The 16,003-nt window shown below is 40.6% G+C and overlaps 1 protein-coding gene across 2 annotated transcripts in view; it reads left to right on the top strand.

Moving 5' to 3' along the window:
• rasa2 (RAS p21 protein activator 2) overlaps positions 1-16,003 on the top strand; it is a 147,626-nt gene that overhangs the window by 120,199 nt on the left and 11,424 nt on the right. For both annotated transcript variants that reach the window (XM_078410373.1, XM_078410374.1), the window contains 6 exons: positions 828-951; positions 1,546-1,652; positions 3,021-3,107; positions 3,198-3,275; positions 3,630-3,703; positions 6,158-6,267. In XM_078410373.1, the coding sequence (XP_078266499.1) occupies positions 828-951; positions 1,546-1,652; positions 3,021-3,107; positions 3,198-3,275; positions 3,630-3,703; positions 6,158-6,267 (580 nt within the window). The remainder of the gene's footprint in view (positions 1-827; positions 952-1,545; positions 1,653-3,020; positions 3,108-3,197; positions 3,276-3,629; positions 3,704-6,157; positions 6,268-16,003) is intronic.

The following is a 16,003-nucleotide window of genomic DNA, read 5'->3' as shown; positions in this document are numbered from 1 at the left end:
ACCTATTCCTTTTTTTCCAGAGATGCTGCCTAACCAGCTGAGTTACTCCAACATTTCTTGTCTATCTTAGTTTACACAATCTCTCTTTGTACAGCTTACACATCATCCAAGGAATCAATCTGGTCATTGTTCTCCCTCTATGCATATTCATCTATTTTTGGTAAAGAGGCAAATGCTCCAGATGTGATCTCATCTTTACTCTTGTGCTCAGATCTTCCTAGTAAAGGCCAACGTAGTATTTTCTTTCATGATTGCTTGCTGCTCCAAAAGCTTTTGGTGACTTTTGTTTGAGGATAACGAGGATCAATGCATTTGCCAATTGTTCCATTTAAACAAAATACTCTGTTTTTCTGTTTTGTGCATGGAAAGGATGACTCACATTTTTCCACATTACTTTCCATCTGCCGTGCTTTCACCCACTGTCACTAAGCTTAGTATTTGGTCCCCACAGCCAAATCGTTGTAAACTGTAAGTGCATGATCCAAACCCCAATGCCCAATTCCTGTGGTAATCTTCTGGAACTGTCCATTTCCTGTCTTTATTTTCTGTCTGACAGCTAAATCTATTGCATGTTTGTATATTATTCAGATTCCATGTGCCCTAAATAACAACAAATTGCCCCAATTCAGCATGCTCTAAGATGGGGCACGGATAGAACATTAAGAATTCAGATCAGTAATCAATAGCATTAATCTGGCAGTATTTTCTGTAATCCTACTAGAGGTTTTTCTCTGGGACAAGGTTGGAAGTGAGTGGTATTGCAAATTAAGCTTGCGGCCAATCGAAATGTTACTTTTCTTTCATTCAGTTTATTTTCAATTTTGCAGGAGAACCTTCGCTATTATGTTGAAAAAGTGTTTAAAGTGATTGTGCAGTCAAGTATGAGTTGTCCAACATTGATGTGCGAGGTGTTTAATTCACTACAAATATTGGCAAGGAACCAATTTCCAGGTGAGGTGTCAGGCATAATAAATAATATTTTAAACAATTCAATTGTCTTTTTAAAAAATAAACTGCTAACTATATAAATGTACATATGAGTCATAGGCATGCAGCACAGAAGCAGTCCCCACTCTATCCATGCCTACCATCTACATTCATGGTTGAAAAAAAAGTGCTCCAAGATGTTGCACCTAATTACTCGAAATGAGCTTTTCAGACAGTATTTTAATGAACCTTCTGCCTTAAGACTTTGTTCTTTTGAGCACTAATATACTGTGAAGCAAATACATCAGTTTTCACTGGGAGAGCTTGAGGTGTTGAATGATACAGAGTCCCTGGCGTGTGCGTATATCACTTAGACAGAGATCCCACAATTAATTCTGTTTCAATTAATACTTCTCATAGTGTGTGCGGTTTGCAGTGTCAGAGAAAGCAACAGCTTTCCAGTTGACCCAAAGAGAGAAAATTCAGCAAAATGGAGGGGTGGGAAGTTAAAAGAGAGATGGGATGTGAAAGAAGATTTGCAGGGCTATATAGCAAGAGTGTTAGCTAGAGCCAAAAAGTATAAAATATTAACCCTCTTTACTGAATCTGCATTTCCAGATGACCTTCATGTGAAGTACTCTGCTGTAAGCAGCTTTGTCTTCCTTCGATTCTTTGCAGTTGCAATTGTTTCACCTCATTGTTTCCATCTCAGACCTCATCACCCAGTAAGTAGTGTAAAATACATTTGTATCGATTTCAAAATTGGGAAATTTGGAAGGATGCAATGTGAAATACGCTGTCTGATTTGTCGTAATTTTACGGAGGATACGAACAACTTGTAATGAAACCAGCTAATGTATGGAATAGAATTTAATTATAGCCACTTGAATCAAGTCTGGATAAGCAGCAAAAGCGTGGAATTTTTGATAATATTCACCAATTTGAAAAATGCTCAATAAAAATGTGCATGAGAAACAAGGTATTGGTACACGATGTGTGCTGTTTAATCTGCTTGGAGCTTTCTGCATTTTCTGTTGTTTCGTTCAGATTTCCAGCATGCATCATATTTCATTTTAACTTGATACCTGATTGCTTTTTGACCAAGTTAGGTTCACAATTTGAGATAACATTGCATCTGCACTAGATTCTTGCAAGTCATCACAGCAGATTCTTAAGAATTATGATTACACCCTAGTTCAATTTTGCAAAATCTGAATTCATCGCTGAGTACAAAAATGTAGCAAAGGAAAGCTTGAAAAGCCTTAAAAGCATTGAGAGGTAAACTGGAAAAGGGTGCTGAACAATGCTTGAATTTGGAAAAATTGAACACTTTTCAAACAGTGCATGGCATTGAACCTCTGCCCGAGAACTGATGCCTGAAAAACACACAAGGTCTTGACACTGTCAGTGTAAGCCTGATTTCTGTTCCTCCTATGGGAGAATCTAGAGCTAGAAGTCAATGGTTTAAAATAAGCATCCACCCTTTTAAGATGGAGATTAGATTAAAAAAGAATTGTAAGGATCGTGCGTCTTTGGAACTCTTCCTCAAAGGCTAGTGGAACCAGAACCGTTCAATGTTCTTAAGGCAGAGGTGGATACTTTTTCAAGCAAGTGGGTGATAAGTTACTACAAGTAGACAAGAATGCTGAGGTTACAATTGGATTTTCCATGATCCTAAGAAGTGTGAATCAGACTCACGGGGCTGAATAGTCTCGTCCTCATTGTGTATGTTTTTAGGAAATTGTTGGTGCAGTCTCCAATCTCAGATGAATATAACACTTAAATGTTTCGAAAATCAATTAAACATAATGACTAGTGATAAGTTTAAATATGCCAGGGAATGCAAGTGGAATGCTTATCTGAAATCACCATCCAGCTATGATAGCAGATATATAAAGGATAAAATTACAAACTTGTTCAAAGTACATTTGGATGTTTAGCTGGGAGTGTTGAGGTCCTCCTTATGGAGATGGCAAAAAGATTCACTGGCTTTCAGTTAACACTGATTTCATGTTAAAAACTGAATTTGTGGAAAGGAACACAAATTACTTAATTTAATGTAATTTATTTTTTCTTTTTCTCTCCCATTGCAGGATGCTCAGACATCTCGGGCCTTGACTCTAATTTCTAAAACGATCCAAACCTTGGGAAGCTGGTGCAGTTTATCGAAAAACAAATTGGTCAGCACCATTCTTACTTTTTGCAAAGATTCAGTGTATTTCTTTTCCTGTTTGGCTGTGTGTTGATGTCCAGTTTCTTTTGCCTTGCAGTCAAGCTTCAAGGAATCCTATATGTGTGATTTTTTTAAACTGTTTCAGGAAGAAAAATGCATTGATTCAGTTAAAAAGGTGAGTTAAATAACAAACACAAATGGAGTTATGCAGTCATATAAATGTTTAAAATGTTTTAATTGTTTTAAAATTGCATTAAAAAATATTTGAAATTAAAGCTATGAGAGGCTGCTATTTCAACCCTTATTGTTTTACATTCTTGTGATCACTTTATGTATTCTGAAGTCTTGTTGGAAGTTTGTGGTATATTTTTCTCTTGTGTTTGAATATAGCAAAACTGGTTGAATGTTAGTCCTTTGCACAATTCCACGCAGATGCCTCATCTACATTATCTCAGGCTAATTAGTTGATCATTGAATCCATTATCCACCTTTGTTGTTTGAAAACGTTAATGGATATATTTGTGTTTAGTTTATAGATGAAGTATCTTCAGTGCAAAGTAAGGAGCCCAGTGGAGTAAATGAATCAATTATTCTCAAAGAAGGGTAAGAGTTAAAAGTGAATGAATGAAACTAGAGAAATATTTTGAAACTAAAGTGAACATTGAATAATATTAGTCATAGTTTACAAACATTGTAGCTATCCTGGAACTGTTGTTGTGACATGTGAGAACAAACATTTTGACAAAATAAGTACAATATGATCACAGATCAAAGCTGAATTTGAGAAAGAACTGGGATTTGATTGTGTTTTTTTGAAGAACTAACCAGGGAGGTTAACGAGGGCAAGGCCAGAGATGAGGAACCCTGGATGATGAAGGAAATTGATAGTTTGGTCAAGAGTAAGAAGGAGGCATGGGACAGGTATAGACAGCTGGAATCAAGTGTATCTCTGGAGGAGTTTCGGGAACTAAGGTGTAAGCTAAAAAAAGGAAATCAGAAGAGCAAAAAGGGGGACAGGAGATAGCTCTGGCAGATAGCAGAAAGGATAATCCCAAGAGAATTTATAAGCACATAAAGGGAAAAAGGATAACCAGAGAGAGAGTGGGAGCCCTCAAAAATCAAAACGGACAACTCTCTGTCCACAGGAGATGGGCAAGATCCTCAACGAGTATTTCTCCTCTGTTTTTAGCGTAGAGAAAAACAGGAGGATGGGGATCTTGGGGTAGTCACTGGAAGTGTATTGAGAACAGCCAGTATTAGGAGGAATAGGAATAGTAATACTTTATTGTCACATGTGACTAGGCACTGTGAGATTCTTTGCTTGCATACACAATGTATACAAAATAGCAGCCACCTACGACGCTGACAAAGTTACAAAGCGCTGCTATTTGTATACATTCTGTATGCAAGCAAAAACATATTGGTCTTCTTCAGTCAGAGCATTGAGCATAGAAAATTAGGAGGTCATGTTGCAGTTGTATAAGGCGTTGATGAGGCCGCATTTAGAGTATTGTGTTCAGTTTTGGGCACCATGTTACAGGAAAGATGTTGTCAAGCTGGAAAGGATACAGAGAAGATTTATAAGGATGTTGCCAGGACTCTAGGACCTGAGCTATAGGGAGTAGTTGAGCAGGCGAGGAATCTATTCCTGGGAGTGCAGGAGGTTGAGGGGTGATCTCATAGAGGTGTATAAAATCATGAGAGGAATAGTTCGGGTAGACACACAGCTGTTTCCACACTGTAAGACTCTATGACTCTATATGGGCTTCAGTAAGGCCTTTGATAAGGTTCTGCCTGATAGATGCTCTGGAAAGTTAGATTGCATGGGATCCAGTGAGAGCTCGCTGACTGGATACAGAATTGGCTTCACGGAAGGAAGCTGAGGATGGTAATGGAAGGTTGTTGTTCGGACTGGAGGCCAATGATGTGCCTCAGGGATAGGTGATGGACCCATTTGTGTTTGTGGTTTATATCAATGATTTGGATGAGGATGTACAAGGCATGATTAATAAGTTTGCAGATAACACTAAAGTAGGTGGTATCAGAAACAGTGAAGATTGTTGTCAAAAATTACAGCAGGATCTTCATGAGCTGTGTAAGTGGGTTAAGAAATAGCTAATGGAGTTTAATGCAGGTATTAAATGGTATTGCATTTTGGAAGTCAAACTAGGGCAGGACCTTCATTGTGAATGGTAGGCCTCTGGGGATGTTGCAGAGTAGGGAGATCTAGGAGTAAAGATACATTGTTTCTTGAAAGTGGAATCGCAGGTAGATAGGGTGGTAAAGAAGGCTTTTGAAGTTGGAACATTATGTTGCAATTGTAAAGACATTGATAAGGCTGCATTTATCATTAATATCATTAAGCTGGAAAGAGTGCAGAGAAGGTTTATGAGAATGTTGTCAGGACTTGAGGGCCTGAGCTGTAGCGAGAAGGTGTGCTGGCTAGGACTTTATTCCTTGGAGTGCAAAAGGCCGAGGGGTGATTGTATAGAGCTGTATAAAATCATATGGGAAATTGATAGGAGGTATGCACGATCCTTTACCGATCAAGAACCAGAAGACAATATAAGGTGAGACAGGAAAGATTTAATAGATACCTGAGGGTTAACCTTTTCAGTCGGAGGGCATTATGTATATGGAACAAGCTGCCAGCGGAATAGTTGAGAGAAGTACTAAAACGGCTTTTAAAGGACACGTGGGCAGGTTCATGAATAGGAAATGTTTTGAGGAAAATGGGCCAAATGCTGGCAAATGGGATGAGCTTAGATGGGGCATCTCAATCAGTGTGAATGAGTTTGGCTGTGGGGTCTGTTTCTGTGCTGTATGGCTCAATAACTCGATGACTCTAACTCTCAACTCTGATACATCTGGTATAACTGGGCTTACTACCGCAGTGTAGGATAGCTACTATTCTTATAGTACATCTGGAATTTCTTGATTGGAATTTGGCAAGTTTAGATATAGTGAATGCAGTTTAAATTGTGCCTAAGTCTTTCAGCAGGTGCCAACTCCTTAGGAATTCAAAGCAAAAATAGTATATATTCTTCTAAATTGCAGGGAAGTCGTTAAAAGAGCTCAGGGAAGAAACCGGATTCGTAAAGTGCATAATTTTAAGAGGCGATGGCTCCGCTTGACCAACAGAGAGATCTCTTACCACAAGCAGTCAGGTATGCCTGGACAATTTATTTCTATCAACAGCATCAAGAACTTCAAGGCTTCAGTCTGCAAAAGGGTCTCAGTCTGAAATGTCACCTATTACTTTTCGCCAGAGGGGATGCTGTCTGACCCACTGAGTTACTCCAGCTTTTCGTGTCTATTTTAAGACTGCAAATATTTGTCTTCTTTAAGTCTGAATTCAATCCTAAAAGATAATGCTATTATGTTTGTATGCTTGATATCAGTTTAAAATGAAGTGGCTGCTTATATTTTAAATTATCTTTGCCAATTAATTTTACAGTACATATCATATGTTGACTTTCAGATTTAGTGTATATCTCCCAGAGTGGAAATTGATTAGAAATTGCAGAAGGTCAATGAATTGAAAAGCCTTTAGCTCATTTATCAGGATGTGGACATTGTTGACCATATTTATTATCTGTCCCTATTTGCCATTAACGTGGTGGTAAGTCACGTTTTGTGAAATGCTGCTGACCTTCAGTTGAAGTCATTTTGCATGGGAATTTCTGGTTGTGGGCCAGTTTGCTGATGAGATAGAATATATTTTTTGAGAAACATATTTCTGGCTGCTCAAATGGGCAACTGTTAGAATCACTGCCTCCAGGTAGACTGAAAGGCCGAATGGCCTAAATCTGCTCATATCACTTATGATCTTGTTCCAAGGATGTGCAGGTTCATTGGCCACTGTTAATTACCCCTAGTGTGCAGGTGAGTGGTAGAATCTTGGGAGAGTTGAAAGCATACTGTTCGGCTTGCACCACTGCTTGTTTTTAGGCACAGTTCTGCCCATGACCGCAAAACATTGCCGAGAGTTGTGGATGTAGCCCACTCCACCATTCAGACCAGAGTGCCCACTACTGACTCCATCTGCACTTCACGCTGCCTCAGGAAACTAGCCATCATAATCAAGGACCCTTTCCCACGCCGATCATACCTCCTTTTTGTTCCCGCCAGGCAGAAAATACAGAAGCTTGATAATGCGCACCACCAGATTCAGAAATAGCTGCTTCGGTTATCAGACTTATCAGTTCCTCCAGTCAGCTAGGGTACAATCCCGATACTCCAACCTACCCCAACATGGATATTAGACTTTTTCTCTGGAACTGTTAAGCTACCAATGCTGAGAACTATATTCTGTCCTCTGTTATCTTTCACCACTCTACCTTTGTCCTTGTGTTTGGCTCGATTATGTCTCTGAGGCAGGAGTTGATTTGCACCATAACCAATTGACTCTTCATTACAGTGGATGTAAGAACTACCAGTCTGTGGTACAACTTTCAAAATGATTTATGTCCTTCTGTATCCTCAGCCAACCTTACTTATCATCCGCAGACATTCTCATCCAAGTCATTTATATCCATAGCAAACAACAAAGGTTCCAGCACTGATCCCTGGAGGGCATCACTCGTTACAGACTTCCAGTCAGAGAAAGAAGCCAGCACCACTATCCTCTGCTTCCTACATCCAAGCTAATTTTGGATCCAATTTGCCAAAACATCTTGGACCCTGTGTGTCCTAACTATCTGTACCAGCCTTCTGGACAGCTACGTAAGCTAATGTCCTCTGTTTGTATCAGAATGCCCAATTCTTTAGTTTAGTTTAGTTTAGCGATACAGCGCGGAAACAGGCCCTTCGGCCTACCGAGTACGCGCTGACCTACAATTCCCCTACACTGTCCTACACACTAGGAACAATTTACAATTTTTATCAAAACCAAATAACCTATAAATCTGTACGTCTTTGTAATGTGGGAGGAATCCGGAGCTCCCGAAGAAAACCCACGCGGTCATGGGGAGAACGTACACACTCTGTACAGACAGCTCCCGTAGTCAGGATTGAATTCTTTGACACTGTAAGGCAGCAACTCTACTGCTGCGTCACCAGGCCATCCACAAAAATACCTGGAAGTCAACCTGCTGTAATATTGGCTCAGTCTCTGTCTCTCCACAAACGCAGCCTGGTCTGCCACGCATTTCACAATTTGCATATTCCTTTGTCTTCTCTCTGTGAATTATTTAGTTGCCCTTTCAACCAAATGACTTAATTAATAGCTTACTATGCCAATCTCACCTCACACTTAGATATTCCTATTGTTCTCTCCATCCTACTTCCAACTTCATTGCAATTTAAAAAAGCTCTCTTCGAGTTTTAGCAGAAGGTCTTTGACCTGAAATGTTTATGCTGTTTCTTTTTCCAGGGATGCTACCTGATCTGTTGCATGATTACGGCAATTATGTTCTATTTGCTGCATTCATTTTAGTGTATGTGGTTGGCAAATTATTAAAGATCAAAGAGGAAGTGGATGAAACTTTGTTTCATTTGAGAAAGGTCTACTATTTTAGATTTAAAAATGTACAGATTTTCTTAATGTTGGGAAACTAAGAATGTACAAAGAGATTTAAGAGTTAATGTACACATAACACTTGGGATCAATGAATGCTGATATTGCCAATGATGTTCACTTGACATAAACAAATTAAAAAAACACTGAGAGCTTATGCACCCAACAGAAAGCAACCAGAAATGGTAATGGAATGGTTGTCGGCATCTCAACGGGACTGGATTACGAAGGGAGGAGGTGGTGTTTTAGTTGTTCAGAACAATGATTAAACTCATCTGGAATATTATGTTGAATGTAAGCTACCAAAGCATAGATTCAAAGAATTGTAGAGCATGGAAACAGACCCTTCAATCCAACTCATCTTTGTTGAACTAGGTGCCTTCCTGTCCCATCCCCATCTCTTTTCCAGCCTTCTCATCCTTGCAGCAATCAATGTGAAAAAGGGTCCCAAGCCAAAATGGTGCCTATCCATATCCTCCAAAGATGCTGGCGCCTTTTATAAATGGACAGAAGATTGGCTGAATGGCAGAAGGGGAATAAAGAGGGCTTTTTTTCTGGTTGGCTACCGATGCCTAGTGGGGTTCTGCAGGGGTTGGTGCTGAGTTCGCTACTGTTCACGTTGTATATTAATAATTTGGATGATAGAATTGATGGCTTTGTGGCCGATTTTGCAGATGATACAAAGATAGGTGGAGGGGCAGGTAGTGTAGAGAAAGCAGGTAGTCTGCAGAAGGACTTGGACAGGTTGGGTGAGTGGACAAAGTAGTGGCCGATGGAATACAGCGTAGCAAAGTGTGCGATCATGCACTTTGGTAGTAGGAATAAAGGCGGAGACTATTTTCTAAATGGGGTGAGGATTCAGAAATCGGAGGTAGAAGGGGACTTGGGAGTGCTGGTGCAGTAATCCCAAAAGGTTAATTTGCAGGTTGAATCAGTAGGAAGGAAGGCAAATGCAATGTTAGCTTTCATTTTGAGAGAACTAGAATATAAAAGCAGGGATGTAATGGTGAGGCTTTATAGGGCATTATGGAGAGGGTCCAGAGGAGGTTCACAAGAATGATCCCGGGGATGATAGGGTTAACGTATATTGAGCATTTGACGGCTCTGGAGCTGAAGTGTAGAAGGATGAGGGGAATTTTATTGAATTTTATTGAATAATGAAAGGCTTGGATAGAGTGGAATGGCGAGGATAATTCAACTAGTGGGAGAGTCTAGGATCAGCGGGCACAGCCTCAGAATAAAAGGACGGACCATTGGAGATGAGGAATTTATTTAGCCAGAGGGTGGTGAATCTGTGAAATTCATTGCCACAGACGGCTGTGGAGGCCATGTCTTTGCGTATTTTTTAAGTGGAGATTGATAGGTTCTTGATTAATATGGGTGTCAAAGGTCACGGGAAGAAGACTGGAGAATGTAGTTGAGAGGGAAAGATGGGTCAGTCATGATTGAATGGCAGAGTGAACACAATGGGCTGAATGACATAATTCTGCTCCTATGTCTTATGACTATTATGCTGCCTGACCTGCTCAGTTACCCTTGCATTTTGGGTTCTACTTGCCTTCCTGAGCTAGTCGCATTTATTTGCATTAGCCCCATATCCTTCTAAACTTTTCCGATCCAAATGTCTTTAAAATGTTGTAATTGTACCCAGGTTTATCATTCTCTCTGGTAGCTCGTTCAATATACCCACTATCCTATGTGTGGAAAAAACTGCTATTTCCTTTGCCCATTTGCAAATTTAAATTTCTTCATTCTAAACTTGGCACTATACAGAGATGAGCTTTAAACTTCACCAGGTATCCACCACTGAAATTAATTAGTTTTGTTCCTTCATCCTTTAAGGATCTCCATTGATAGTTAAAACAAATTAACCATGCCTTTTTATTCTTAAGAGTTGCAATAACTACAGATCTTTTATATTTGAGCTTCATTCCCCCAATGCTTCTTCACTAACCTTGCGTATGGCCTCTTTCGGCCTAATTACTGATTATTTATCTATTGTACCCATATCTGTTGGTATCATTTCAACTCTTGCAATGTTTTCCATGTAAAAGGTAATTTATTCAAGTAGTTGCTGCAGCAAATATTAAGAAACATCTTTTAATATTTTTGATTCTTCTATTTTTCTCGTCTTCTTGGCTGCATATCATCAAAAAAAGTAATGACATGTAATTGCATCTAAATTCCACCTGTTCTTTATTCCTTCAAATGCTTACAGAAGGTCTGATTTGGAAGGTTTCTATTGGCAAGCATCCTTTGGATGAATGAGTAACAGATTTCTGTTACGCTTTTATGATAAAGCACTTTGCAGTTTCACTACCAAATAACAATCAAATTTGAAGATTGCTCTCGCCATTCTTGAATTTCTTGGCAGTGTAAAACATCTGTGCAGCGTAGTGTATGGCGTTCTCGTCTTAAGCAACAATCAATCCCACCCCAATCTTTTAAATTCAATAGAAATCCAGCATGCAGCCGTTTCTAATAGACCAGTTTAAGCATGATACAAATGTGGCAAAGCTGCAATGTACTACATTGATGGTCAAAATATTCCTTTGAACACAGTGAAGAATACACATATAAAAGTAAATCAGGAAGGCAAAGGGGCCATAAAATATTCTAGGCCGATATGGTAAAGGAGAAACCAAAGAGATTTTACAAGTGTATTAAAATCCTTTATGAAGAGGTGACCAGAGGACTGATGTGGGCATGGCAGTGTAAGAAAATAACTGCAGATGCTGGTACAAATCGAAGGTATTTATTTCACAAAATGCTGGAGTAACTCAGCAGGTCAGGCAGCATCTCAGGAGAGAAGGAATGGGTGACGTTTCGGGTCGAGACCCTTCCTCAGACTGATGTCAGGTGGGTGGGATAAAGGAAGGATATAGGTGAAGACAGGAAGATAGAGGGAGAACTGGGAAGGGGGAGGGGAAGAGAGGGACAGAGGAACTATCTAAAGTTGGAGAAGTCAATGTTCATAACGCTGGGCTGCAAGCTGCCCAAGCGAACATACCAAGTTAGACTGGTTAGAAAGGTGAAATCGCATGGGATCTTAGCTAATCAAATGCAAAATTGTTTTTGTGGTAGGTATCGGAGGGTGGTAGCAGAAAGTTGTTTTTCAGATTGGATGCCTGTGACCAGAGGTGTGCGATGCAGGATTGGTGCTGTTGTATGTCACATATTTAACATATATTTAAGAAGTCCCTAGAACTCTGCACATTTAATGTAATTTCCATGCTGTAGAGCACCAGTCAACAGCCTATAATTTTTTATGCCATTTTATCTGTTTGACTGGTTATCTTGCTGCAGAGATGTCGGCGAGTGCAGTCTGTTTCCTTGTTTAGTTTCCTCATGTATTGCCTGTGTTTTCCCCACCCCAAATGCATTACCTTGCAACTCCCCAGAATGGATTCCATTTGCCACTTTTCTGCGTATGTAGCCAGTTCGTTAGTGTCTTTTTGCAGCATAGACCCTTTTTCCTTGCTACATTTTCACTTTTAGTGTGATTGGCAAACTACTTCATTGTGGCCCCTCATTTAAATACAAATCATTTATATAATCCATGAAAAGCTAGGAACCTGCTACTGAACAGAAAACCATTGCACCGTAACAATTATTTTGTGGTGAGAGAAGCTAAATGCAAGGCAACTGACACCAAAGATCAACTACTTGAAATTTGGTAGCACGGGCCTGCCAGTGGACGTTAAAAGAGGTTCTCCCAGTTTACAAGTGTCTAGGAAATGGCAAAGTGGACAATTACTTCTTTCTTCACAGAATTACATCCCAGAGCTTTGGGAAAAAAAAGGCCTGACTTTAGAGATAATGGATGGTCTGGCTGTCATCTTATAAAATTATCTGGATTTTGGAATTGTTCCTGTGGATTGGAGGGTAACACATATGACCCCACTGGTTAGAAAGATGTAAGAGCAAAAAAATGGACTGAGAAAAGGTCCCAACCCGAAATGTCACCTATCTATCCCTCCACAGATGCTGCCTGACCCGCTGAGCTATTTGAGCATTTTGTGCTTCGCTCAAGATTCCAGCATATGCAGTTCATTGTGACTGGGATGACTGAGCTTATATCAACTTTAGGTCAGTGAAGTTTTTCAGTAAGTTCCTGGGCAGGAGATTGATCCACAAGGTTGGAACTGGGGTTAATACGGTGACATTATTTGTAAATCAGTTGTCGAGCAGAAGCTAGGAATGGTAGGCTGTATTTAGTGGGGTACTGCACCATCTTTTTCAAATCTATATCAATAATTTAGCTAAGGGAGCCCAATATCATATATTTATGCAATGAGAGACCAAGTAATGTTGATGTTCAAAGGTTCTTCGGTGTGCTATTGAAGGGCAGCATGCAGGTACAGAAGAAGCTAAGAGGGCAATTTAGACATTAACTGTCTTGAGAGGAGTTGAACACATGAACAAGAAAATGCTTTGGTAAGACCACAGCAGAGGTATTGCGTGCGGTTTTGATCTCTTTGCTGATGGGGGGATATATTTACCATAGAATGCAGCACAGATTCACTGGACTGGTACCAAGGATGTAGTTTGTCTTTTGAGAAGAAATTTAGTATTTTACAGCAGTATTCTTTGGAGTTTTGAAGAACTGGATGAAATCTCATTCAAACATACAAAATTCCGAAAGGGCCTGACAAGCAAAATGCAGTGGGGATATTTCTCGTGGCTGTGAAGTTTTGGACTGGGAGCATGGTTTCAGAATAAGAGGTTGACTGCAGATGAGGACTTTTTTCTTGCATTAGAGATGTAGTATTAGAATTTGTAGTAATCCAAATTGCTGTTGACAGGAGGAGTTCACAGCAAAATTATGACCCGGATACGAGCTGTAACCCCAATCATACGATCGATCGAGAAGTTAACAGATTAGTTTTGCAGCTTCTTTATAAAGAAATATATTAGGAAGAAATGGGCATTAACATCTTGGATGACCTGTCCTGGCCACAGCACAGATGTAATCAGCAAGAAAGTGTACCAGCGTCACTACTTCCTTAGAAATGTAAGGAGATTTGGCATATCACTAAATAATCTGAGAGATTTCTGCAAATGTACTATAGAAAGTATCCTGATCAATAGTCAATAGTCGTTTATTTGTTACATACACATAAATGTGTAGTAAAATGAAACATTACCCACAGTTGAACAATAAGACCAATAAGATTAATCAATAAAAATGCAATAACACATACAATCACAACTAACACCAAACAAAAAGAAACATCCATCACAGTGAGTCTCCTCCAGTCCCTTCTCACTGTGATGGAAGGCCAGAATGTCTTTTTCTCTTCCCTGCCGTCTTGTCCCGCGGTCAGGCTGTTGGAGTTGCCACGTCGGGGCAGTCGGGGCTCCCGATATTGAAGCCCCCGCTGGGCGGTGAAAGGTCCGTGGCGGGCCGACCCAAGCCCCGCGATTTGGGGCGGGCGAACACGTTGCCTCTGCCACTGCCGGAGCTCCCGATGTCGGCCCCCAACCAGGGGACTGCGGGCTTCCGACGTCCACACGGCCCGCGCCGGAGCCTCCAGAGACGAGTCGCAGCCGTTCCCGCAGCATTCGCAGGCAGCCAGCGCCGCAGGTGGTGAGTCCGGTCCGTGGGCTCTGCGAACCAGAGCCCCAGGTGGTCCCAGGTGCATGGCCGGTGGTAGGCCGCAGCAGGAACGGAGACACGACACAGAACAAAGGTCACGTCTCCGTTCTGGAGAGAGAATTTTACAGTTCCCGTTCCCTCCCACCCCCCCCCCCAAAACATAACATACAACACTACTTCATATTAAAACTACAATTCAGACAAAAACAACAAAAAACACAAAAGACAGACGGACTGCAGGCAAGCCGCAGCTGCGACGGCAGCGCTGGCTCCTCTTTCCTATGTCTAACAGCTTCTTGAACCAACCTGCATAACCTAATCCTACCTCAGGAGCAGAACACAACTGACCACCTCTTACACTGCCATGAAAGTTTTTGTAATCAAATTGTTGCACTAATATCATGTTTTCCTAACTCCCACCCCTTCTACCACCACTACTACCCAACATCGGCTCCAAGAAAGAGCAACTAAACACATCTTATACGAACATGCATTTGTTTTATAATTGTGTTGCTGCACTAATGTCTTGTTTTTCCAACTCCCTCCCCTTCCACCATCACCACCTCCCAATATCTGTTCCAAGAAAGAGCATGCCATACTCAGTGTCCTGAGCATCGTTTTGCCTTCATTGTAATTAAAATTAGATTACCAGTCATTTGGTGTGCATATGTGGATTGCGTGTTTGCTCTATGCAATATTTCACATGCTGTCATTAGCAGATATTCCCTTTGTCCTTTCTTTCCCTTCCTCATCTTCTCTGTAACTGAAACCAATTTGTATTTTTTCTTTCTCAGCTCTGACAAAGGGTCTTCAGCCTGATACCTTAACTTTCTTTCTTTCCATAGACCTGTGGTTTCCAACATTCAATGTATTCATTTCTTATTTCCAGCATCTGCGGTTTTGTTTTCGTGTCCACTTCTGATCTTAATATGAAACATGGACAGAGTTGAAAGGACTTGAGATGTTTAATACCTACAGGAGTTCATTGCAACTAAAAGATTGGTGCATCCTTGACCTCCAGAGATGCTGTCTGCCCCGCTGAGTTACTCCAGCACTTTGTGGCTAGCTTGGAAATAAACCAGCATCTGCAGTTCTTTGTTTCTACATTTTAGCCTTGCTGGAATTTGATCTGAACATAATAATTTTGCCTCATGAATTGTAGTAGATTGATGAGCTAGAGATTGGTTGTGTTTTATTTCAAATGCTTGGGCAGCATGGTGGCATAGTGGTAGAGTTGCTGCCTTACAGCACCAGTGACCCGGGTTCGATCCTGACAATGGGCGCTGTCTGAATGGAGATTGTACGTTCTTCCTGTGACCATGTGGATTTTCTCTGGAAGCTCTGGTTTCTTCCCACACTCCCAAGAAGTACATGTTGGTAGGTTAATTGGCTTTGGTAACAATTGTAAATTGTTCCTGTGTGTAAGATGGTACTGGTGTATGGGGATCGCTGGTTGGCATGGACTCGGTGGGCCGAAGGGCCTGTTTCAGTGTTGTATCTCTAAACTAAACAAAACTTTTACGAACCATTATGATTCGGATGGAGGGTCTAGCCCATAGCATTGACCACCGCTTTCCCTCCACAGATGCTATTTAACCAGTTGAGTTCTTCCAACAGTTTAATTTTTGCTTACTACAAACAATGCATAGTTTACTATGCCAAACAGAATAGTGTGTGTTTCAGGTGTGAATATAATACTTGATCTCCACAAGGAATATTGAGCTGTCAATTCAAGTTTAGTTTAGTTTACCAGGTATACCAAGATACAGTGAAAAGCTATTTTGGT

The sequence above is a fragment of the Rhinoraja longicauda genome, chromosome 13, assembly GCF_053455715.1.
Source record: "Rhinoraja longicauda isolate Sanriku21f chromosome 13, sRhiLon1.1, whole genome shotgun sequence".
NCBI lineage: Eukaryota > Metazoa > Chordata > Chondrichthyes > Rajiformes > Arhynchobatidae > Rhinoraja > Rhinoraja longicauda.
This window is presented reverse-complemented; position numbering and strand designations above follow the sequence as displayed.